Source organism: Vulpes lagopus, chromosome 12 (assembly GCF_018345385.1).
Source record: "Vulpes lagopus strain Blue_001 chromosome 12, ASM1834538v1, whole genome shotgun sequence".
NCBI classification, from domain to species: Eukaryota; Metazoa; Chordata; class Mammalia; order Carnivora; family Canidae; genus Vulpes; species Vulpes lagopus.
In genome coordinates, this window is record NC_054835.1 from 66,019,535 (window position 1) to 66,042,633 (window position 23,099).

General features: G+C 45.8%; 1 protein-coding gene across 4 annotated transcripts in view; it reads right to left on the minus strand.

Annotated features, from left to right (window-relative positions):
* Window positions 1–23,099, minus strand: part of TXK (TXK tyrosine kinase) — a 64,914-nt gene that overhangs the window by 41,094 nt on the left and 721 nt on the right. Inside the window, exons 1-5 of one of the 4 annotated variants that reach the window (XM_041723933.1) lie at window positions 19,037–19,128; window positions 6,595–6,825; window positions 5,426–5,528; window positions 4,371–4,576; window positions 1,577–1,642 (exon numbers count right to left, since the gene is read on the minus strand). In XM_041723933.1, coding sequence (XP_041579867.1) covers window positions 1,577–1,642; window positions 4,371–4,576; window positions 5,426–5,528; window positions 6,595–6,665 — 446 coding nt within the window. In that variant the 5' untranslated portion in view covers window positions 6,666–6,825; window positions 19,037–19,128. Of the gene's footprint in view, window positions 1–1,576; window positions 1,643–4,370; window positions 4,577–5,425; window positions 5,529–6,594; window positions 6,957–19,036; window positions 19,129–23,099 lie in introns of those variants that run through there. The other 3 variants (XM_041723929.1, XM_041723932.1, XM_041723931.1) reach the window with 3 other exon arrangements.

Sequence of the window (23,099 nt, forward strand, 5' to 3'; positions counted from 1 at the left end):
CCAGGGCCCCGGGATCACGTCCTGAGCCAAAGGCAGACTCTCAACCACTGAGCCACCCGGGTGCCCCTTAATGGGAGATTTTCGAACCAAACTTCTCCTGACTGGCCTTCAGAGAGACCTATTGTGTTGTGCAGCTTCAGTTGGGGGCAGTGGTGAGCCCTCCAAGGGGTTTGCTGAAGTCACAGTAGATAATCGTGAAACTTTTCCCAGGATGGTGTGTTTGGCCACAAGGGCCTTCATCCTACTGAGTGGAGACTAGAATTTTGGGGCAGCTGAGCTAAATGACTCAAGTCAAGAGAGGGGGCATGACAAGCTGAGTGCAGGAGGAAAAAAGGGTACTGAGGAGAGAGCTTTGGGACAAGGAACAGAGTGACTAATAGAGAGGCCTGGAAAAGTCACGTGGAGGTGTCATGTGTCTTGTAGTCATCCCTTTGCCCTCTTCAATAAAGTCTACATTATTCACCAATGCTTTTAAAGATTTATTTGAGAGAGAGAGAGGGCATGTGTGTGCATATGAGTCGGGGGCAGAGGGGAGGGAGAGAACCCCAAGCCGACTCCCACTCAGGGCTCCACTGCACAACCTGTTAGATCATGACCTGAGCCGAAACCAAGAGTCAGGTGCTCAATGGCCTGAACCACGCAGGTGCCCCTCACCAGCACTTTTAGAATTGGATTTGCTGTAGGGGAGGGATAGGCTGAGTCTGGCCTCCAGGTGGGGCTTAAATTAGTGGCAAGGGCAGACAGACACCTCCGGGCTGGGAGGGAAGGGTTGGTTCTCATTCAATTGCTATTTGCGGCCTGGTTCTCTGAGAAGCACCTGTTTTAATGTTTCAACCCGCATCACCTACCTCCTCACGCTGGAAGCCAGTGCTAATTGCAAAGCAAGGACCTTAATTGGGGGAGGAGGTCCTCAAGTGCTCAAACAGTAAATCTGAATTTATAAGAGACTGGGCCCACTCCCAGTTCTGGCACTCTCTACATGCAAATTATCCTCACAACCTCAGTTTCTGATCAGCAGAATGAGGGGCTAGAGGAGGGACTGCTAAGATCTCCATCTTCCAGACCTATCATTGTAACCAAAAATAGGTTTCTAAGCAGAACCTAAGCAGGGGATGCTGAAGTGAACACGCCAAAAGCTCCCCCAACTAACTACAATCATTAGCCTACTTCTCATCTTCAGCTATTTCTAAAACATTTCAAAACATGAGCCAAAATACAGTTGTGTGTCTCTATTTGCTACTCGTTAAAAAACTAAGGTCATTTTTGAAATAATTATTTCTCCATTTAGGACATAGAGTCAAACAAGAGCAAATGAGTGTTTGGTTTCCATGTGGCACTGTTAAACCAAAAAAAAAAAAAAAAAAAAAAAGAAAAGAAAAGTGGTCATACAAAACAAAAACAAAAGGAAGTTTAAGAAAAAGAAGTTTCTGAATCAACCATCCAAAGGATCAAAGATCTCTTGAACTCAAGCAGCCAAATGTGTTACTTTCTTTTCCTTTTGTAGACCCACACCAGCTTCTCAAATGTACCTGATTTTCATAGATTAACCATAGAGCATATTTCGGAGGAGACTTACTCATATATTTCTAAATTGGTTAGTTTGTTTTCAGTGACATAGTTGCTGGGGATTAAGCCTTCATTCCTACAACAAAAGACAAAGCAAAAATCAAAATGCTTGGCACATTTGTGGCATCATCGTGACAACAATCCTTTTAAAACTCCAAGGACATAGGAGGGAAGCAAATTCGTTTCACTGATTTAATTGCTAAAAAAAATAAAAATAAAATAAAAGACGCAAAAGGGTTTTTCATTTCCATATTTAACCAGAATCTCTGTATGATAAATACTAAGATTCCGACTTACAATGGAAGTAATCTAATGTTTTGTGACGTCAAAATTTTTCAGAGAGGAAAGGTGGCACTTATGAGATCACCGAGGTGTCATAGTAACTGGATGAAAAAGCGCAGCAATTACAAAGACATCAACTTCTTTCTTTGTAATTGCTGCAAATAGAATAGATACTTGAGTTTAGCCATGTCCCTGTTATAGCAATGCTGTACAGAAATACATGAACACGCTTTCCTGGGCACAGAGAGAAGTATTTCTCTAAGACAGATACCAAGCAGGGAAATTGCTGGGTCACTAAATATGTGCCTCCCCCAGGAGATGCAGCAAATTGCCACTGAAGGAAAATATATCAATTTACACACCTGTCAGTAGGGCAGGGGTTTCTCTTTTTCTATACCTTCACCAATGAAATTTGAAATTATAAAATAACAAAAAGATCTCTGTGACATTATTTGAGAAATCCAAGCAAGTTTCGGGACAGTGCATAAATCATGGTAAGAATCAGGTAAGCTAAATCTGCAAACAATAACGTATATATCAATATGTGCATGAAAGCGCACTGAAGATTTTCCAGAAGGGTACTCACTCAGTAAGTGAGTAACGGTGCTTGGGTTTGGAGGCATTATTTATCATGGTTGCATATTATAAAAAACGATACTCACTTATTAATTTTGAAATGAAAATTAATCAGTTTTTTTTTTAAGTCTGAGCAATACCAACATCCACCTGCAGGTGGATGGAGGACAAATTACATAGTCCTGAACTACTCATACCTCTTTGCCCACTCAACAGTCTCCATCATGTTAAGTCCAAACTAAAAACTGGTAAAAGAGACAAATCAGCAGGAAAATATAATTAAAGAAAGAGATATTTAATCTAGATCCTTCTAATACTTAGATACTTCTAATCTCCAAATCATCACAAAGAATAGAAATCAAATGCCAGTGTTCTCTCCCAGGCAGCCCAGATCCCCCTCAGGATTGTCTACCTCGGACTCCAGTCAGGTGCTACAATCTGTTGTCAACAATGACAATCTATTGCCCCTGACATGATGAAGTCTGTTTGCATCCCAAGGTCTTCTTTTACCTTTGGCAAGGACTGCAATGTTTACCTCCAAAACTAGTCACTGCAGAAATACAAAAGTTAGTGAGATACTCTTTCTGTTCCCATCTTAGAACTTAACAAAAACAAACAAACAAACAAAAAAACTGAATACTCAAAGTATCAATCAGAAAAAAAACCCCTACTATATGGTAGAAATTTTTATCTCCAATTTACAAATAAAGAAGCAAAAACTCATTAAAAAATAGAACTACCGGGGATCCCTGGGTGGCTCAGCGGTTTAGTGTCTGCCTTTGGGCATGATCCTGGAGTCCTGGGATCGAGTCCCTTATCGGGCTCCCTGCATGGAGCCTGCTTCTCCCTCTGCCTGTGTCTCTGCCTCTCTCTGTGGGTCTCTCATGAATAAATAAATAAAATCTTTTAAAAAAATAGAACTACCATATGATCCTGCAATTCCACTTCTGCTATTTATCTAAAGAAAATGAAAACACATCAAAAAGATGTGTGCACTCCCCATGCTCATTGCAGCATTGTTTATAGTAGCCAAGATATGGAAACAACTTAAGTGTCTATTGATGGATGAATGGATAAAAGATTTATATATATATATATATATATATATATATATATATATATATATATAAAATCAGAATATTAGCCCTAAAACAGGAGAAAATCTTGCTATTTGCAACAACATGGTGGACCTCAAGGGCATTATGCTAAGGGGAATAAAATCAGACAAGATAAAGGCAAATACCGTATGATCTCATATACGGAATCTTAAAAATTTTTAATTAAAAAAAAAAAATCCCAAGCTCAGAGATACAGAGCGTAGACTGGTGGTTGCCAGAGGCAGGGAGGGGAGGGTGGGTGAAATAGGTGAAGGGGGTCAAAGGTACAAAGTTTCAGATATAAAATTAGTCATGGGGATGTCATGGACCCCAGGGTGACTAGAGTCAATGACACTATATTGCATAATCAAACATTTCTAAGAGAGTAAATTGTAAAAGTTGTCATCACAAGAAAAAACTTTTTGTGACTATGGGTAGTGATGGAAGTTGACTACACATATTGCGGTGATTGTTCCCTAATCTATATAAATAGCAAATGATGATGCTGCACGCCTGAAACCAACATAATGTTACATGTCGGTTATACCTCAATTTAAAAAAAAAAAGGAAGGAAGGAAGGAAAACTCAGGGCAAGTGGCTTGCGGAAGGACACACCACAGCAAGTAAGGACACTGAGATGTGAAGCCAGGTGGGTGCAGCTCTGTGACTGCTGAAATCAGGGTGCTGGGATGCTCTCACACATGGGAGGTGTGGGGACAGCTTCTCCTCTGTGCAGGGGGAGGGATGACAAACCCAGAGAAGTCGGGCCAAAAAGCAGATTTTATGCTTCAGGAGTCCTCAGAGGATAAAAGAAGGGGAATTTGGTGAGGACTGTGGCACCAGGCTTACCCCAAACAGTCTCTCGCCTTCCACCAGTGCGGGTTATACTTCTCCAGTATCAGGTACTCCTCTGCTCTCTTCAAAGCTAAATCACATGGCTCTCTGGGCACAAAATCATAGAGCGCCTTTACTTGGATCTTCTCTTCGGTGACCTCAGAGAGCGGGAGGGGAGGCAGAGGCTTGCGTTTGGATGGCTGCGTGTGGCCTCTGTTGGACTGCAAAAACCAAGGAGTGGTTTGTGGTACTGATGTTCTAGTAATCTGCACGAAAACAGACTAGGGACACAGTACATTTCCCTGCTGCCCCAATTCTCCCCTCACCCCACCCTGCCCCCCAGCTGCACCAAAGCAAAAACCAGAGTAGGATCAACATAGGAAATGACTACAAAACAGCTTTTGAATCCAGCAACACACTCATCATTGTGTATGTTTTCAAGATCGCAAATGGTCTTGCCAACATTGCATTGCATTCTTTAAAAAAAAAAAAATTATAAATTTTTTTTTTAAATTTGAAAAGCTCTATGCTCAATATGGGGTTTGAACGCATGACCCTGAGATCAAGAGTCTCAGGTTCCACGACGGAGCCAGCCAGGGGCCTCCTGGATGTTTTTTAAGCCACAATTCTTAAAATTTGATTTCCACCCCAAGAGTTTCACTTTGTTTTATGGGTTTTTCTTTCTTGAGAAAAGAAAAAGAGCCCTTCCCTTTCACAGGCTGCAAACTTGTGTTTGGGTTTATCGCTCTTCTTAAGAGCAATGTTGCCTCCAACACTGAACTGAAAATGAATCCTGGGTTCAAAGTGGCAGTAGCCAGAGTACATTTTCCCCCCATTCACTGTCTAGTTTCAAGTTCTGCCGAAACATCGCCCAGTCGGCTGTTGTAACTGGTCTTTTTCTCTTGGGCTTTCCTCTAAGGCATTTATTCACGATGTGTTTATTAAACACTTGTTACCTGCTGAGCAGGACACTAGATTCTGGGTTTGGCAGCAAACAGTACCCCGAGGAGGGCAGACCCTAAACATACAAGTCTCCTCTGTTCCTTTTCCCCCATCAAGACGATACTCACTCGCTTCTTACTTGGCAATTCCCTGAACCATAGCCTGCGACGTGGAGTGTATTTTTCTGAAAATTCTTCATCTTTGCTCAGGCTTATTTGTGTTCTTACTTGTCTGAGATTGAAAAACAACCATGTTACCAACGATTTTCTGAATTCAGGGTATCCACACATTCACCACATTGTCATGAATCTTGTCATGAAAGCTCCTGGTATCTTTCTAACTTTTTTCTTACTCAGGAGAGTAAGGTCAGGAGACCTTCCATGGGCAACTTACCTCCTGGAACTGTGTTTTCCTTATTGAGGAACTAGAGGTGCTAAGAGCATGTGGAGTTGTTATGGGATAAAATTAGGAAAACATATGTCCCATGCCCACACCAAACCTGGTGCATATTGAAGTCATAAAATGATGATCATGATCATGGAAAACTCACTCGGCAGCATGCACAGCGTTGATCATTTTACATGCCTGACCTCAAATGAGATATTTGATGGTATCCGTTATTAGAAGGAGACATGGGGTCGCGATTAAGAACATAAGTTTGAATCTCTGTTCTACCATTTCAAAGTGTGGCCTAGAGGAAGCAATTAGAACCTCTCTAGGCCTCAATTCCCTCGTCTATAAAATGGAGATTATAGAAACCATAGGTGTTTTTGAGACTTTGAGACTTACTTGAGCTCAAAAATCCAAATCTTTGAGCACAGTCTTACACAGAGGACACTCCCGTTAAATGCTAGCTGTCCCTATTATCACAGTACATTGCATTTATTCTATACAATCGTTTGCTAGGCGTCGAAGTGCAAGAGACCCTGATCACCTGGGGGAGATAGTCAAATGAATAAGACAGGATTCTCACCCTTAAAGTCTAAAAATTATTGAGCAGAACACAGATAGGCAAAGAGCACACACAAAATAATATATTAAATACAGACCCAAGCCACATGCTGGGGGAAGGCAATGGAAGGAGCAACTCATGCCAAAGGGATCCAGGATGGGTCAGGGAAGACTTATGAAATTTGACTTATGCCTTTAGATCAGTGGACACTCGGCAGGGAGGACACAGTAGAGGGGTTTTCTGTGCAAAGGGAACAGGAGCTCCAAAGAGACACGGACACTCAATAGGCAATGAAGAAACTGGAGGAGTTGATTTCCAGGAAGTTGCCCTGGGAAGTAGACTTACCGCTTCTGCAAGGAACAACAGCAACAGCAACAGAAAATGGACTGGATGGTGTTATCTGAAAAGCAGATCATCGTGAGAGGCCTTTAAGTCCATGACATCGGCTAGATGAGGCTGGTGGTGCTACCCCAAAGGAGGAGATTCCCAAGGGAAATTCCCAAGGAGTGTTGGGAATTATGAAGCAGAGGCTAGGTCTTGACTCTGCCCTCCTTTACTCCAGTGGCAGAAGAGAAACTGTCACAAAAGCAAAAAGAAGTTACTGGCACCCTGGCTGGTGTGGTTTCCCTTCGCAGACTCCTCTAGCCGGGTCTGGTTATGCATTTCCTCTGTCTGTGAATGACAAGTGACCACTGTATTCGACTCTACCGTGATCAGAGCTAATGTCAGCTAATAAATGTGCCAAAATATAGGATTCTGAAAGCAATGTTCTCCTGGGAAATCTGTTAGGGATTTTGAGTTAGGTCCATCACATTTCTTTTAAAACATATTTTAAATATTTTGTGAGTTAATATGTTGTGTTCCTTAGGACCTGGATTTCCCAGTCAGCTCTTTCTCATAAAGACGGCTGACAATGACGCAGTAAGGACGCAGAGTAGGTTAGACACAAGTTCTGAGGTTAGACAGACCTAGCTTTGGATCCTCACGGTGCCGGTTACTATATCTGGGACGAGCCCCTTTACTTCTCTAAGTCTTTGTCTTCCTACCTGCAAAAATAGGACAATCAGACCTAACCTCTTCTCTTCTAAGAGAAGCCTGAGGAAGCAGAGGTTAATCTCTAACTTTGTGGGTTTGAGGAAGTTACTAAACTGTTCTGTGTTTAAGTTTCCTCGTCTGTAAAATGGGAATAATTGGATACTTAGCCCATAAGGCAACTGGGTGGATTAACTGAATCAATTCTTGGAAAGCACCCAGAACGATGCCAGGTATAGGGAGGAAGGTAATCAAGAAGACCTGTTATTCCTCTAGGGTTGATGAGAAGACTAAATTCGACATCATTTTGAACGTCCCAGGAAAATAGAAGAAAGCTGCAAACAGAGGACGCGCAGTACAGTCTACTCCCCAGCATCCACCCTGTGCCCCCAGAACAGGGGATGCAACGGAGTTTCATCAGCCGTCATGTCAGCACCAGGTGATGTACTGCCATCTGAAGCTTAGTGCATTAACGATTAGGATACTTTAAGTAAGGTTAAGGGGCCCCTGAGGGGCTCAGTGGTTGGGCATCTGCTTGGGCTCAGGTCGTGACCTGGGGTCCTGGGGTCAAGTCCCAGGAGCCTGCTTCTCCCTCTGCCTGTGTCTCTGCCTCTCTCTGTGTGTCTCTCATAAATAAATAAATAAATAATCTTAAAAAAAAAAGTAAGGTAGGGAAGGAAATAAAGAGAAAAGAAGAGTACATAAAACATAGCTGCTACAATCCCCACATCTACAGCTGTCCCGAGTCCTAAGCTGGTGATCACAGATGCCTCTGTCACTATCCAGCCCATGTTCCCCTTTGCCTTTGCCAACAAAGGTAAAGAAGAAGGTGCTCTGATAGAATAATGTGCGTTCCTGTGGGATCCTTGTTTTTGGTCTTGTTTTCATGGGGCTTTTATAATTTTCCATTGGCCGGGACTATTTTGAATATTTGGAAATACAGCTGGTAAATTCTTGGAGCTCCAAAGTCCTCTTTGTCCTCTCTATGAAGAACCAACCCAGTTCCTTCCTAGTAATCAGGATACTCATCCCAGCTGCACTGACCCCTTTCTGGTCCTATCAATTCAATGATACAGGAATCCCAAAATGGCCAGAGGGCAGTCTCAACTTCCAGTATTCCCTAAGAAACGGATCCTTCTCCAAACCCACCAAACCCAACGTCACAGATAAAAAGATCAAGAGTATTCCAGTGGGTTATTAGATGAAATGGTGAGGGGGCCACTCCTTAGTTCCCCAACTCACACGTGCTGGCTACACATGTGCTGCTGGTTTAAGACATTTATTGCATCTGGGGGCACCTGGATGGCTCAGTGGGTGATCCCAGAGTCCTGGGATCGAGTCCCACATCTGAGTCTCTGTTCAGTGGGAGCCTGCTTCTCCCTCTGCCTATGTCTCTGCCTCTCTCTCTGCCTCTCTCTGTGTATCTCTCATAAAAAATGAATAAATGAATGAATAAATAATTAAAAATTTTAAAAAGACATTTATTGCATCCTATAGAATACCACTCCAACAGTACAAGATGTTACCTCCCAGATGTTATAGTAATAACCGGGCCTTTAGCAGACTCTCTGTCCTCTATCCTATTAAGCCAACTGCTTCTGAATTATGCAACATCATGGTTAAGAGTATTCAGAGAACCACCGAAGAACAAATGAAACTGAGAAAAAGCTAACAGAATGGATCCTCGTGTAGACTTCTGATTTTTATCTTCCCATTCTGTCCCCATTCCAAGGGTTTCAGCCATACCCCGGATCTTGTCACAAATCCCCTAACCTTGTAATTTCCATGTTCCCAACTAGCAAACCAGCTTTTGTTTTTTTTTGCCATTGCTCATTAGTTGTCATAGATCAGTATCTCAGACTATCTTTTCCTAATGAAGTATAAACAAACTAAGGCATGTTTTGAAGTGCTGGGAAGATTTTATTTCAGCACCGTCTTCCAGGAGACCTATGAATATGGCCTAGCACAATGAATTTCCCATTCACATGTGCTCAGGATGCAGATCTGTCTACACATCAGGCTTGTTGAGGAGCTCCTCTTGCAGCCTCGCATGTGAGTTGAAGAAGAAGCAGAAAGAACAGGTACTATGTGAAGATAAGTCACCTGCTCAAGAACTTTCTTGAGCCCTCTGGATCTCCTGGGGCCCACTTTCAAATATACTGCTTCCCTGTTGTAACGGATTACTGCTGTTCGTGGCTAATTTAATGGTTCATTGAATCAGATAACATTCTGTTTATAATAGGCGGTTTGAATCCCATAAATGTTTCATGATCCGTGGTTGACCATTCAGTCTTCACCAGTAGCAAGCCAGCAGTTACTTTTCAAATTAAAAATAATTGTCAGCACAGTGTCAAGGCATTACTCCTAATTCCTGGGGATTGTGCTATGATTTTCATCCTGAGACTTTACAGAAGATCCACACAGCTAGCGTTTTGCCCTTCATTCCAGGCTGCAACCAATGATAATTCCAGTAATTGACAATTGAGTTATTTTCCCCAACAATGAGGTTTCCTCTAAATATATGACCAAATAAATCTGAGATCCAATTTTGACTCGTTTTCCTGGGGCCACTTCTGATGCCAATTACTGTATCAGTCAGGGTTCCAATATGACACATGACATATTTAAATTAGAATAATTTTTAAAGGGTTCATACACAGAGGAAGGTGTGTTCATATACATCGACAAAGGTGTCGATGGGGGTAAGGGAACCACAAAGGATTATAGGAAACTGGGTCTAACAGTAGTGGAAGTGTCACCATCCCTTGGTCCAAAAAAGACCAGGAAAGTGAGAGAGAGTGAAGTAGATCCAAGACCTCTTTGATAGGAGCAATGATCTGTCGGTGAGGGACATAGCCAACTCAAGGCAGCCTCACCATAACTTCCTTCCAGGACTCCCCATTAGTGTAATCCAACCAGAAGCCAGGGCTTGGAAGCATGTTGATCCAACCTTTCCAAATTAAGTTCTCCAGGTGGAGAAGAAGGAATACCAAGAGACTGGGCTCACTGAGCCATCTTGGAAGCTAGCCACATATTTAATCCCTGTGGATCATCTTTCCAGGGTAATAGGATAGAAAAGAACAAAGATACTTAACACTGTAATAAGTGTATGTTAGCTCCATTTCCTTTCACAGAATTTGACCTTCCGAATCTAGATCCATGCGTTAGTTACTTGCCTTTCTCTGATTTGGGCTACAGAAACAGTGGTGGTCCAGTGGTAAATGTCTCATTTCACCGTGGAGACATAGTTTCAGTGCAAGCCCAGATAAAGACTCATCTCTCCTCCCACTACTGGCTTATCACTCACCCCTGACTTCATAACTTTCTCACTTCTTTTGCCTGCACCCAGAAATCAGCCATTTTCTAAGGATCATTCCAAGGTTTCTAGACATGAAAATAAAAAAAAAAATTACTGAGCCCCCCAAATCTGCATTATATTGTGTATTATTAGGTTTGGGGATTTCAACTGCTTCTGTCAATTTTCTGGTAGTGTCGGCCAAATGGCCAAAACGCTCCAGAAAAAGAGGGTACATTAGCCCTAAGGGGATCTATTTTGGTGGGACTGGGTCTAATTTACATTCTGGTCAGTTGATTCCAGTATTGTTTTAGAGCCCCTATAGATCTGTATCTAGCCAGGCCAAGAGATGCAAAGTCAAATGTAGGTTACACAAATGAGTGAAGTGGGTCAGAGTATGGTTTAGAATGTGGCAAAAATCGCCTCTCGGCTTCTTGTCTAAGATCAACTGTAGAATGTGGCAAAAACACTGTGGCCTCACATAGAGGTATTCACATTCAAAGTTTTAAAAAATACTTCTCCCCTCTCTGGTACCACCATTCCCCTCTCCACTGCATTCTTGCCATCAGCATACGCATATGCTGTGACTTCCTCATTAAAAACAAAAGAAACTACTCTTGATCTTATTTCCTTGATCATGTTTGCTCCCCATTGACAGTAAAATCTAGAAATGAGTAGTCTTTACTTGCTGCTTCCAACTTCCAGTTCTTCTCTCATTTTCTCTTAACCCATTCCAGTCAAGCTTTTGGGCCTCCCACTTCTCCCAAACTGCTGTTGTTAGGGTCACCGGTGACCTATGCACCACTCTATCCCATGGTTAATTCTTTGTCCTCAACCTTACTTGACCTCTCAGCAGCACTCAACACTCTTCTTCTCTTGATTTTCTCTTTTCTTGGTCTCTTTTGCCGCTTTCTTCTCTTCCTTCCTACCTTCTCGGCCTGCCTCAAAGCTTTTGATCTCTTCTTTTCTCTGTGTCATTCACTTCTTTGATTATCTCATCCCTGTCTGTGTCTTAAAAACCATCTGTCTGCTGATGCATCCAAAAGCATATCCAGTTCCACAGCATTCCAGACTTGCGTACTCAAATGCAGTCTCGTTTTCTGCACTTGGATGTCTAGTGGACACCTCCAATTCACATGAAGAAATCTGAACTCTTTCTCTTCCTTCCTTCCCAGACTGGCTCCACCCATCCTCTCCATTTTGTCAAGAGCAATTCCATTTTTCCAGTTGCTCAGGTCAATAATCTTGGAGTCGTCCTTGACTCTTCTCTTTCTCTCAACCCTAGTCCAATCTGTCAGCAACATGTTGACTCTGCCTTAAAAAAGTATCCAAGAGTTTCAGTTTGGGATGATGAAAATGTTCTGGAGATGGATAATGGGGACGGTTGCATAATAATTCAAACGTACTTAATGCCACTGGACTGTACACTTACAAATAGTTAAAATAGTAAATTTTGTGTTATGTATATTTTACCATGGTTTAAATCTCTCTCTCTCTCTCTCTCTCTCTCTTTCACACACACACACACACACACACACACACACACACACACACTGAATTTTACTGCTTCTCCCAACCTTCTATTCCTACTATGGTCTAAGCCATCATTCATCTGGATGATACCAAGAGCCTCCTGACTTCTTCCTGCTTCTGACCTAAACTCTCTATGGTTTCTTCACAGCATAGCAGTCAAAGTAATTAATTTAAAATCTAAGCCGGATAGTGTTGCTCCCTGTCTCCAAATTCCACAGTGATGCCTCATTTCACTGACAGTTACAGCCGAATTTCTCATACTAGCCTATAAAACCATCTGTGATCTGGCCTCTGGTTGCCTCTCATTTCTGTCCAATATGCCCTTGCTCACGTCACCCAGCCACACTGCCCTCCTCGCTGCTTCTGAGGCACGCCAGGCCTGCTGTCCCCACATTCTTTGCTTTTGACCACTCTCCCTTCCAGGCGTCAACCTTCTTTTTTTAAGATATTTTTTAAATTGAAGTATAGGTGACATAAAATATTGTATTAGTTTCAGGTGTGCACCACACCGATTCAACAATAACATACATTATGTAATGTTCACCACAGTAAGTGTAGTCACCATCCATCGCTATACAGAGTCACTACAATATTATTGACTATATTCCCTATGCAGTACTTTTCATCCTTGTGACTTATAACAGAAGGTTTGTACCTCTTAACCCCTTTCACCTATTTTGCCTATGCCCCCATCTCCCTCTCTTTCTGGCAACTACTAGTTTGTTCTCTGTATTTATGAGTCTTGCTGTTTTTGTTTGTTCATTTGTTATGTTTTTTAGATTCTACATGTACGTGAAATCACATGGTATTTGTCTTTTCTGTCTTGTTTCACTTAGCATAATACTCTCTAGGTCCCCTCATGTTGTCATGTTGCTATGAACAGCAAGATTGCATTCTTTCTCATGGCTGAGTCATATCCCATTATATATATTTACTACATCTGCTCTATCCAGTCACCTATCAATGGACACTTGGGCTGCTTCCATATCTTGGCTGTTATAAATAATTTTGCAATAAACATAGGGATGCGTATATCTTTTCAAATCAGTGGCTGTTTTCTTCAGGTAAATATCCAGAAGTGGAATTCCTGGATCATCTGGTATCAGGAAAGAACCAAAAAAAGAAAAAAAAAAAAAAGGAAATCACTGGGACTACATCAAACTAAAGAGCTTCTGCACACCAAAGGAAACCATCAACAAAATAAAAAGGCAGCCTACCGAATGGGAGAAGATATTTGTAAATGATTCATTGGATAAGGCGTTAATACCCAAAATATATAAAGAACTCATATAACTCAAATCAAAAAACCCTCACATAATCCGATTTAAAAATTGGCAGAGGATCTGAATAGGTATTTTTCCAGAGACCCATGAAAAGATTCTCTCAACATCACTAACCCCAGGGAAGTGCAGATCAACACTACAATGAGATGTCATGTCACACCTGTCAGAAGGGCTATTATCAGAAAGACAAGAAATAATAAGTGTTATTGAAGATGTGGAGAAAAGGGAACCCCGGGCACCATCGGTGGGAAAGTGAATTGGTGCAGCTATCGTGGAAAACAGTATGGAAGCTCCCCAAAAATTAAAAATAGAAATACCATCCAACTTTCTTAACTCTCTCCACTCCTTCAAGCCTTTGCTGGAATCCTACCTTCTCAATGAAGAGTAAGTACCCTGACTGATTATGGCTGCCACCTGCACTCCCTGACTTGGCCATTCCTTACTTGGCTCTACTTTTTCTTTTCTTTCTTTCTTCTTTCTCTTTCTTTCTTTCATGGCATTTCTTACCTTTCAACATACTATGCAATTTATTTATTTATTTATTTATTTATTTATTTATTTATTTATTTATTATTTTACTATCTGTCTCCTCTATTGGAATGTAAATGGGGATCTTTGTCTATTTTGTTCAATTATGTCTCAGGAGGCTAGAACAGTTGACATATATATCCAGCAAATATTTGTAGAGTAAATGGATACATTTAAAAATTCATTTGAAGGAGCATCAAATTACACACCTTTTCAGAGCCACCACCCATCTTGATTCAGTCCCAATGGGAAAATGAAAACTGTATTTGAGGACAGAATAAGCAGGTACAATAGGAAGTAGTGAACAGTTAAGAGGGGTGATGTAGGATTAGATCATGAAAGTCCTTGAAATAAGGGAGGATAAGACCCCAGGTGCCCTGAGTAGGAAGTCTTTTTAGATACTGAAGATGAGAACAATTTAGCCATGGGCCAGAGCAGAATAAACTCTGTACTCCATCTATAAACCTTTGTAAGATGGTCCAGCAAGGCGAGCGATGACCATCTATGGCCTCATGCTCTAATATAAACTAAAACCATTTAGTATTGTCAAGGCCAGGAAGGGTCTATAAAGGTCACTTTACTCCTTGAATAGTCACTAGCATGCTATAGTATTCTCTTTATTTGTCCAAATGCTTGAAATATCTCAAAACTAAAATTCATAAATTAAAAAAATTATAGAAAATCAGATAGGTCTGTGGTTCAATAGTCAAGTGCCTATTTCAGGACTGAGAACTTTTTACATGTACATGATTTTTAATGATAGTTGAAAAAGTCTTATTTCTCTAATTCAGCCACTGACTCACCGCTTGCACAACCCGAATTCTCATCCTCCCCACGAGCTCCAATAAGAAATCTATCCTCCCCACTCCCCATGCCCCCGTCTCTCTTCTCTGCACTGGGAGCTGCTCTCCTGCCACAGCCCCTCATCTCCTGAAGATCCCCTCTCAGATGTTGAGCCGGTCACTGTCCACAGTGGTGCTAAAACCACCAGAGACGCTGATAAATGAGGGTGTCAGCAGCCTGGCAGCCCCACATAACCTGACCTCACTTATTCCCAGCCACAGCTTCTGAACCAGTGCCATTTCAAGGGACACTGATAAAGCAGCCAAGTCCATGGGGGCTGGTGGGGCTGTGATAGGAGTGACGGGCTCTAGGACTGGAATTGGGCCTGTGTTTGACAGCCTCACATTGGTCATGCCAAGAACCCTCTCTGGAGCAACAACTCTTCTACCCCATTCTGGGCTCTGTCCTCTTGGCTGTCATGGGGCTCCTTTGCTTGATGGTGGCCTTTCTCATCCTCTTTGCCATGTGACAGAGCCGTCTCCACCTCCCCATAGGTCTTTTTCCTGTGTCTCATCTGCCCTATATATCCCATTTCCTATACCTCCCCAGGCAGGCTGGGGAAAGTGGTTGGCTCAGGGTTTGACAGAGAGAAGGCAAATAAATACTGTATTAGTAGGGAAAGAGAAAGAAAGAAAAAGAAAGAAAGAAAGAAAGAAAGAAAGAAAGAAAGAAAGAAAGAAAGAAAGAAAGAAGAAACTAAGAAATAAGGAAAGAAAGAAAACTACGCTATTGATTCTCCTTTCTAATCTTCCCAAGTCTGAGTATGATTCCACCACAGAAATCTTGAATTATTCCTAGCCCCATCCCTTATATCCAATCTGCCACAAATCTCTTCAAATTGTTTGGTTGTTTACTTCTTCTCTTGTAAGCCCTCATCGGCCCACACCTGCATTTCTGTGAAAACTCACTTAATCCTCATTTAACCCTGTGAAGTAGGTGCCACTTAACAGATGAAGAATCTGAACCACAGAGGGGATCCTCCCTGCCGAGAGCCAAAGCACTTTCACATTGACAGCCAGGATGAGACCCAGGCAGCCCGACTCCAGAGACTCTGCTCTCAACCTCTGGGCACCGTGTTCGTTCCATGACTGAATGAATGAAAGTCCCTGCCTCTGAGCCCTGCTCTTGAGTGTTCTCTCCTTCACTCCACCCTCTGAGTTCATTTCCCTAAAACTCTGTCTCAGCCAACTGCTCTCCATCCGCAGCTCCTAAAAAGACTCTCAACTACACATGGCATCAAGATTACACCTTCCTCTATGTCCCTCCCTTATGTCCATTGCCTGCCATGACCTGGCCAACTTCCGTCCTACTCTCCATGTTCACTGTTCCTCTTGCACCAGCTTCCTCCACTTGCTCCGTTCTCACAAACATCTTGAATAGTTGTGCCTCCAGCCTGAAAAGGACTTCCACTGCAATGCACTCCCATCTCACGGCCCTCTGGGCTCCCAGAGCACAAGCGATCGGTCCTGCCCTGTGGCTGGTAATTGGGCGCCATGTTAGATGGCCATTTAAATGACCATCTTTGTGTAGGCTCCATCTCTCATTGGGTTTCTCAACCACACCACAATTGACATTTTAGATTGGATGGTTCTTGGGGGGTTGGGGGTTGCTGTTAGTTGTAGGATGTTTAGCAGCACCTCTATGCACTAGGTGTCAACAGCAACCCCTCTCACCCTTTTCACACCCACCCACCCCCCTTCTCAGTTGTGAAAACCCAAAAAACTCCTAGGCATTGTCAAATGTCCTCCTGGGGCGAGGGAGGTAGCAAAATCCTTTGATTCTGAGAACCACTGAGCTACACTGTAAGCAATTTGATTTCAGTGCTTCCCCAGAGCGTCCAGCATTGGTGCCTGGCCACACAGCAAGAACTCAAAGAACAGGCCTCACCAATACCTACACCACCACATGACACCTCTACTTTTCAGTAGCTCCTTCTACCACAGGACATCTCATGGCTCGATGCCGGCCACAGAACAAGCTAGGTTGACCACAACCTTTTGACTAAGTAGAACAGCAAAGTTGAAGAAAACAACTTCCGGAGCTTTGGCTAGTACTTGTAGGTCGTAAGTCCGATGTGCTGCCCCAGAAACATTAAATTAAAGAAGTAACTTAACCAAAATCAAGCACCCATCCCTGAGATGAGAAATGAAAGAGTGAAAACCTCTCTGGTGTTCAACTGTTTTTTCCATATTAGGACAGCGCATGGGGTGGAGTGGGTTTTAGGGTCAGACCTCCCTGCAGTCAAATCATGGCTCCATTCTTTTTGTGGCCACAGTATGATACCTGGGCCATCGCTCAGCAGCCTTATCTGAAAAATATAGGGATGAGACCTATCTCCTAGGAAAGGCAGTTCCCCAACACAGCCCTTACTGTAAGCGGGCGCCCTACTAAGATCTCACCATATTAACTCAGGCCCTGAGCTGAAGGCAGATGCTCAACCACTCAGCCATCCAGGTGCCCAGAAACGTATTCTTGGTAAGGTAAAAATGACGTCATAAACAGATATAATAGTAAACAGGTTGTACTACCTTGTGCTTCTTTTAAAGGCATTTTCGTGTCTGTAAGCACAGCACCTGTGTTAGGGGGAACGGAGAGGTTCATTTGCAAGGGATTGGTCCACATGACTGTGGGGACTGGCAAGTGCAAAATGCAACGGGGTGGGCCGGCAGGCTGGAGACTCCGCGAAGAACTGGGTTTGGGGCTAAAAAGGCACCGCTGCCAGAGTTCCTTCTGCTCAGGTGAGGTCAGGCTTTGTTCTTCTACTGATGAGATAAAGCCCACCCACACTGTGGAGAGGAATTTGTTTTACTCAAAGATCACCGGTTTAAACCTCGACTTAACTCCTCATCCCCCAAACACCTTCACAGAAGCTTCCAGAATAATGTTGATCCACCATCGGGGCCACATGACTCAGACAAGTTGACCCATAAAATTCCCTGTCTTGATACTTTGCATTTAAATACACAGAACCTTCCCGGAGGAACTGCGGGTGTCAGTCCAGGGGTAGGAAAGCTACCTGGGGACTAGGATAAGGCCTTCCCCTACTCCCTGGAAGGACTACATGCCCGCAGGGTGGATTATCAACCCCACAACATCCCCAGGGTTACTTGTGCTCTCTTCTGCAGTCTGGGATTTTCAAAAATACTTCATTTTCCAGATTCAGTGGTGAAGACAGTTCCCTTCAACTAACGGTGCAGACCCTCTGCCGCCACTGATTTAAGTATGAGAAGGTTCTTCTTCTCCCCTCGGAGACCAAGAGCCGCTGTGGCGGGAAGGCCAGCCCTGCCTGGTTCTGCTCCAGCATCCTGCCCAGCTCAGCTGCTGTCCAAGACACAATTGTTGAGCAAATGAAAAAACAAATCATGACCCCTGAGCGGCTCCCCAGTGGCCCCTCGTTTGGCACAACTTTCCAAGCCCCTAGGCATCTTTACTTATAGATTGAAATACCGATGCCCTCCAAAGCAGGCATCCACCGTAGGAGACTCGCCGGCGTCTTCAGTTTGCAACAGCACACAGGTCTTGAGGTCCGTGAACACGCGGGGCCCCCTCGGCCCCCCTGATGACAGAAACCCCGGTGAGCGGGCCGCCTGCAGGGAGAGAACCCCTCGGTGCCCTTGGAAGACGCCCAGGTTAGGCGGGAGCTCCTGACGTCCCAGGCCTCTGCGAGACTAAGATGCCCCAGGGACAGGCTGAGGCCGAGGATTACCTCGGGAGGCAGCGTTGCCGCCTCTCTCCATCTGCGCGGACCTTTCTCACCTGCTCCGTATTCCCCAGCAGGTAGCTCTAATTGCACATCGGTATGGCCAAGGCAGGAAAAGGGCACCACATCCCGGCCTAATCCCTGTGACCTTTCTGGACGCTGGCTCTGCTTCTCGCGCCCCTGCAAGGTGCGTCTCCCCACCTCCCCTGGGGGCTGGGGGGAGGGGGGGTGGGAGGTTTAGGCTGTAGGGGAACGGGCCTCCAGCAGGGGGCAGTGGAAGGGAGCAGCTGAGAGCAGCTCCACCTGTCAGGACAGCTCCGAGGGAGGACGGCACCAGCACCTGTCCTGCCCACCAGAACCTGTTGGGCACCAGCACCTGTCGGGCACCCGCACCTGTCCTGCGCACCAGAACCTGTCCTGTGCACCAGCACCTGTGCTGCTCATCAGTACCTGTCCTGCTTACCAGTACCTGTCCTGCACACCAGCACCTGTCCTGCTCACCAGCACCTGTCAGGCACCGGAACCTGTCAAGCACCAGCAACTGTTCTGCCCACCAGAACCTGTCCTGCTCACCAGCACCTATTGGGCACCAGCACCTGTCCTGCGCACCAGCACCTGTCGGTCACCAGCACCCGCTGGAGGAAAGCTGTGGCCCCACCGTCTGCGAAGCAGCGCCGGCGCCTTCCCTCCGTTTCTAAGGCTTGAGGTTTACAGCAGCATCGCCGCGCTCTCGTCCCCGGCCTCTCTGACGTCACTGTTGCATTTTGAGCCAGAGCCTCAAGTGAAATTCAGTCCCCCCGAGTTTGGTCATAACCGGCAGGTGGCTGCCGACCTTTATTCGAGAACGTGACTGAGTGGCTGGGCTTCAAGAGCTGCCTGGAACCAGGGACCAGGCTGGCGGCCCGACGCACACGGCCGGCCGCGGTGTTCAGGCAGGAAAGCTGGCGCCCGCGGCCCTCTGCTCGGCCGGGGAGAGGGAGCCTGTGGCTGTGGGCGCGCACAGGGGCCTCCACCTGCCCTTCAGGACGTGCGCCGCCGTTTCCAGAAGGAGAAGGCCACTCCGGACGATCACAAATCCCCACCAGGAGATCTGTTTCTTAAGGGCCTTTTAAAGCCAGACACATTGTGGGGCTTTTGGGGGGCCCCACGGTTGAGTGTCTACCTTCGGCCCAGGGCGTGATCCCGGGGTCCCAGGATCGAGTCCCACATTGGGCTGCTGCATGGAGCCTGCATCTCCCTCTGCCTGTGTCTCTGCCTCTCTCTCTGTGTGTGTCTCTCATGAATAAATACATTTAAAAAAAATAAATTATTATATCAGACACATTTGAATTGACCGAAGTGACGTCATCTGGGAGGTGTGACACCAGCTAGCTTTTCCTTAGCGTGAAGTTCCACCTCTGATCAGTTACCAGAAAAGGTTTTCCAGATGCCAAACCAAGAACCCACGCCAATGAGGAAGGGGGGGAGGGAAGTAAGGAAAGGACGGAGAAAGGACAGACAAACGGACGGGCAGGAGGGAGGGAGGGAAGAAGTAAGACACCGAGGATTTCATAGAGATGATTATTCGATTTAGAAAGCGATCCTTTATCCCGGGTGTACACTTTATATACCTGAGGTGTCAGATTATCCCTGTTTTGTGCATACACTTCCTCTTGATATTATTTTTTTTAAGGTTTTATTTATTTATTCATGAGACAGAGAGGGAGAGAGAGGCAGAGATGGGCAGAGAGAGAAGCAGGCTCCATACAGGGAGCCCGATGCAGGACTTGATCCTGGGACCCCAGGGTCACCACCTGGGCCCAAGGCAGGCGCTCAACTGCAGAGCCCCCAGGTGCCCCTCTTCTTGATATTAAAAAGACGCCCCTTCTAGGGCAAATCCTCTAAGAACACTCCAGTGTGTTGCTTTTGGACATTAAATTGTCCCTGCTCCTAAGAAATGAGGGTCACCAGAGAGGTCAGCGCTTTTGAATGTATTGACAAAACAATCTAACAACCCTACATGAACCCCCAAACCAGTGGTTTGACATCACCTCGGCCCAACCTTGGAGGAGGACAAGTAACCACTCGAGGGGGTTCGTCGGTCACTAACAGTTAGTGGGTTCGGAGCTCACGGGACCCGAAACTGGTCAATCTGGTGGAAGACAGAAGGGGCCCTCGGCCCGGCCGGGGGAGGAGGTGCTGGCACGGGTGAGGCCTGAGGAGCCGGTGGAGGCCTGAGACGCTGGGTGGGGGCCGGGGCGGGAATGACGGAGGCCGTGAGGGAAGGCAGCGCCCCCGAAGGCCGCCCGGCTGCCCCCCAGCCCGGCCTCCCAACGTCCTCTGTGCAGGAACAGCGAGCCCCCCGAGCGGGCTGACGCCAGGCCGGCCCTCGTGCACAGGCCCCCACATCCCAGAGCACTTTCGGGAAGACTCACGTCTGCGACCTCCAAACTCAGGGCCAGCTCACAAATCCCGAGCCAGCTTGTGGGGCGCCGTGTCGAGCCCCCAGGCCCCAGACGACGCGGGAACCTGAGCGAGGCCGTGAGGGGCGGCGACGCCCTTGGCACCTGGACCCACTCTCGGCAGGTGCGGGGCAGGAGCGCGATGACCTACAAGCCCAGAGGCACCTGGGGAGTGTCCGTGACGAACACGAAGCAGCAGTGAAGGGCGGGAGGTTCCTGAAGGCCGGGTGCGTCGGGCCCATCCACGTCCTCCCTGGCAGGCCGCGTGGCCCCAAGGCCCGGAGCTGCCAGCCGAGCCGCGGCCCTGCTCCCCCTGCGCTCTCCTCTTGAGATCGGGGTTCAGCTCAGGGACTCAGGGACACGGGCTGCCCAAGGGCAGCAGCGCTGGGGCCTTCTCGGGGGAGGCCAGGCAGCTGCCCCCCGTCTTCATGCTAATAAGAAGGTAACGACAGAAGACGGCGGCTTGTAGGGTTGGTGTGGAAATCACATACAACGAGGAAGGAGAGAGGGCTTTAAAAATAGAGGCCCTACATGGGGCACCCGGGGGGCTCAGCGGTTGAGCATCTGCCTTCGGCCCAGGGCGTGACCCCGGGGTCCCAGGATCGAGTCCCACACGTTGGGCTCCCTGCATGGGGCCTGCTTCTCCCTCTGCCTGTGTCTCTGCCTCTCTCATGAATAAATAAGTACAATCTTAAAAAAAAAAAAAAAAGCGTCCCTAGAAAGGCAATCAGGGATGCTTATCTCACCCCCAGATGGAACCATGGAGGGGAGTCTGGAAACCGGCGTTTTATCGGGATGCGTGCACCCTCCAGGCACGCTCAGACTTAAGAATCACTGACACACATCGTTATCTTTTTTTTTTCCTCTTCTACTTCATATACAGGTAAGAAAAGATAGGCAAGGAAATTAGGTGAAAATGAGGTGGAGGGGAAGGAAGCCGTGAGTCTTCGAAGCCCCAGTTCTTCTCCCTGGGCTTGGTCTTCCAGATAACTGTGCTGGGCGGGGTCTGTCCTCAGGGCCCACCGTCGGGGGGGTAGAAACCTTGACCGTACCCCACTATGCTTCCCCAACTGAACTTCTCCGGCGCAGGCCCCCCGAGGGCTCGCTCGGGCTCTCCCACCACTCAGGAGGGCAGCATCTCACCTTGCCCACCGTCTCCTCCCGCCTACTGCAGCCTGTCAGCTCCTGGGGTTCTCTCTCTTTTTTTTTTTTTTTTTTTTAGGGCCGCTCTTAAAACAGCAAACACGTTTGCCAAATGACCCTAGCCTGGCAAACACACACAAACCTTTGCTGATTAGCAGTAATACACCTGGAAGCATCTCTTGGCTTCCCCTTATCAATGGGAAACACTTAGGGTCTTGACCCAGAAGCAAGTAGGGCCATGTCTCTGTGTGGTTCACGGCAGGAATGCAAAAACAATTCTCACATCGAACAACTTACCAGAAGCTGGAAGGAATGGTGAACATTCATCAAACCATGCCCTTCCAGGCCAGCCAGAATGATCCTCAAAACTGTCCCACCAATAGGCAGGCTCCTATTTAATCCTCTGGGCCAAGTAATCCTGTCCCAACCCTCACCATCATTTATTTTATGTATAACCAAATCTTTCCTGTTAAAATCTACAGCCTTTTCTCTAGTTCTGACCTAAGGGAAATGAGGAACAGATTCTCACATAACTTTTAATAAAAAGGTTATTAAGTCACTGCTCACCTTTGTTCTACCATTGGAGGCGGTAGGGACACAAACTGTCGCTTCTTAGCTCCGTTTGCTTGGCTCTGGTTCACCGTATTTCTTTTTCTTTTTTCTTTTTTTTTTTAAGATTTTATTTATTCATGACAGAGAGAGAGAGAGAGGCAGAGACACAGGCAGAGGGAGAAGCAGGCTCTATGTGGGGAGCCCGATGCAGGACTCGATCCTGGGACTCTGGGATCACGCCCTGGGCTGAAGGCAGATGCTCAACCGCTGGGCCACCCAGATGTCCCAGGTCACCGCATTTCTGATAACAGGCAGCCCCATTTTGTCTTTGAGCCTGCTTTATTTTTTTTTTATAAATTCTACCAACAAGTGTTGGGTCCCATGAGGTGATGTGGCTTAAACAGATGACATTTAAAAAACTGCCATCAGTTTCTCCTATTGCCTCTTTGAAGATCAGAAATGTAAAAATTTTGCGAGCTGGTCCCGATTGCTTTTATCTG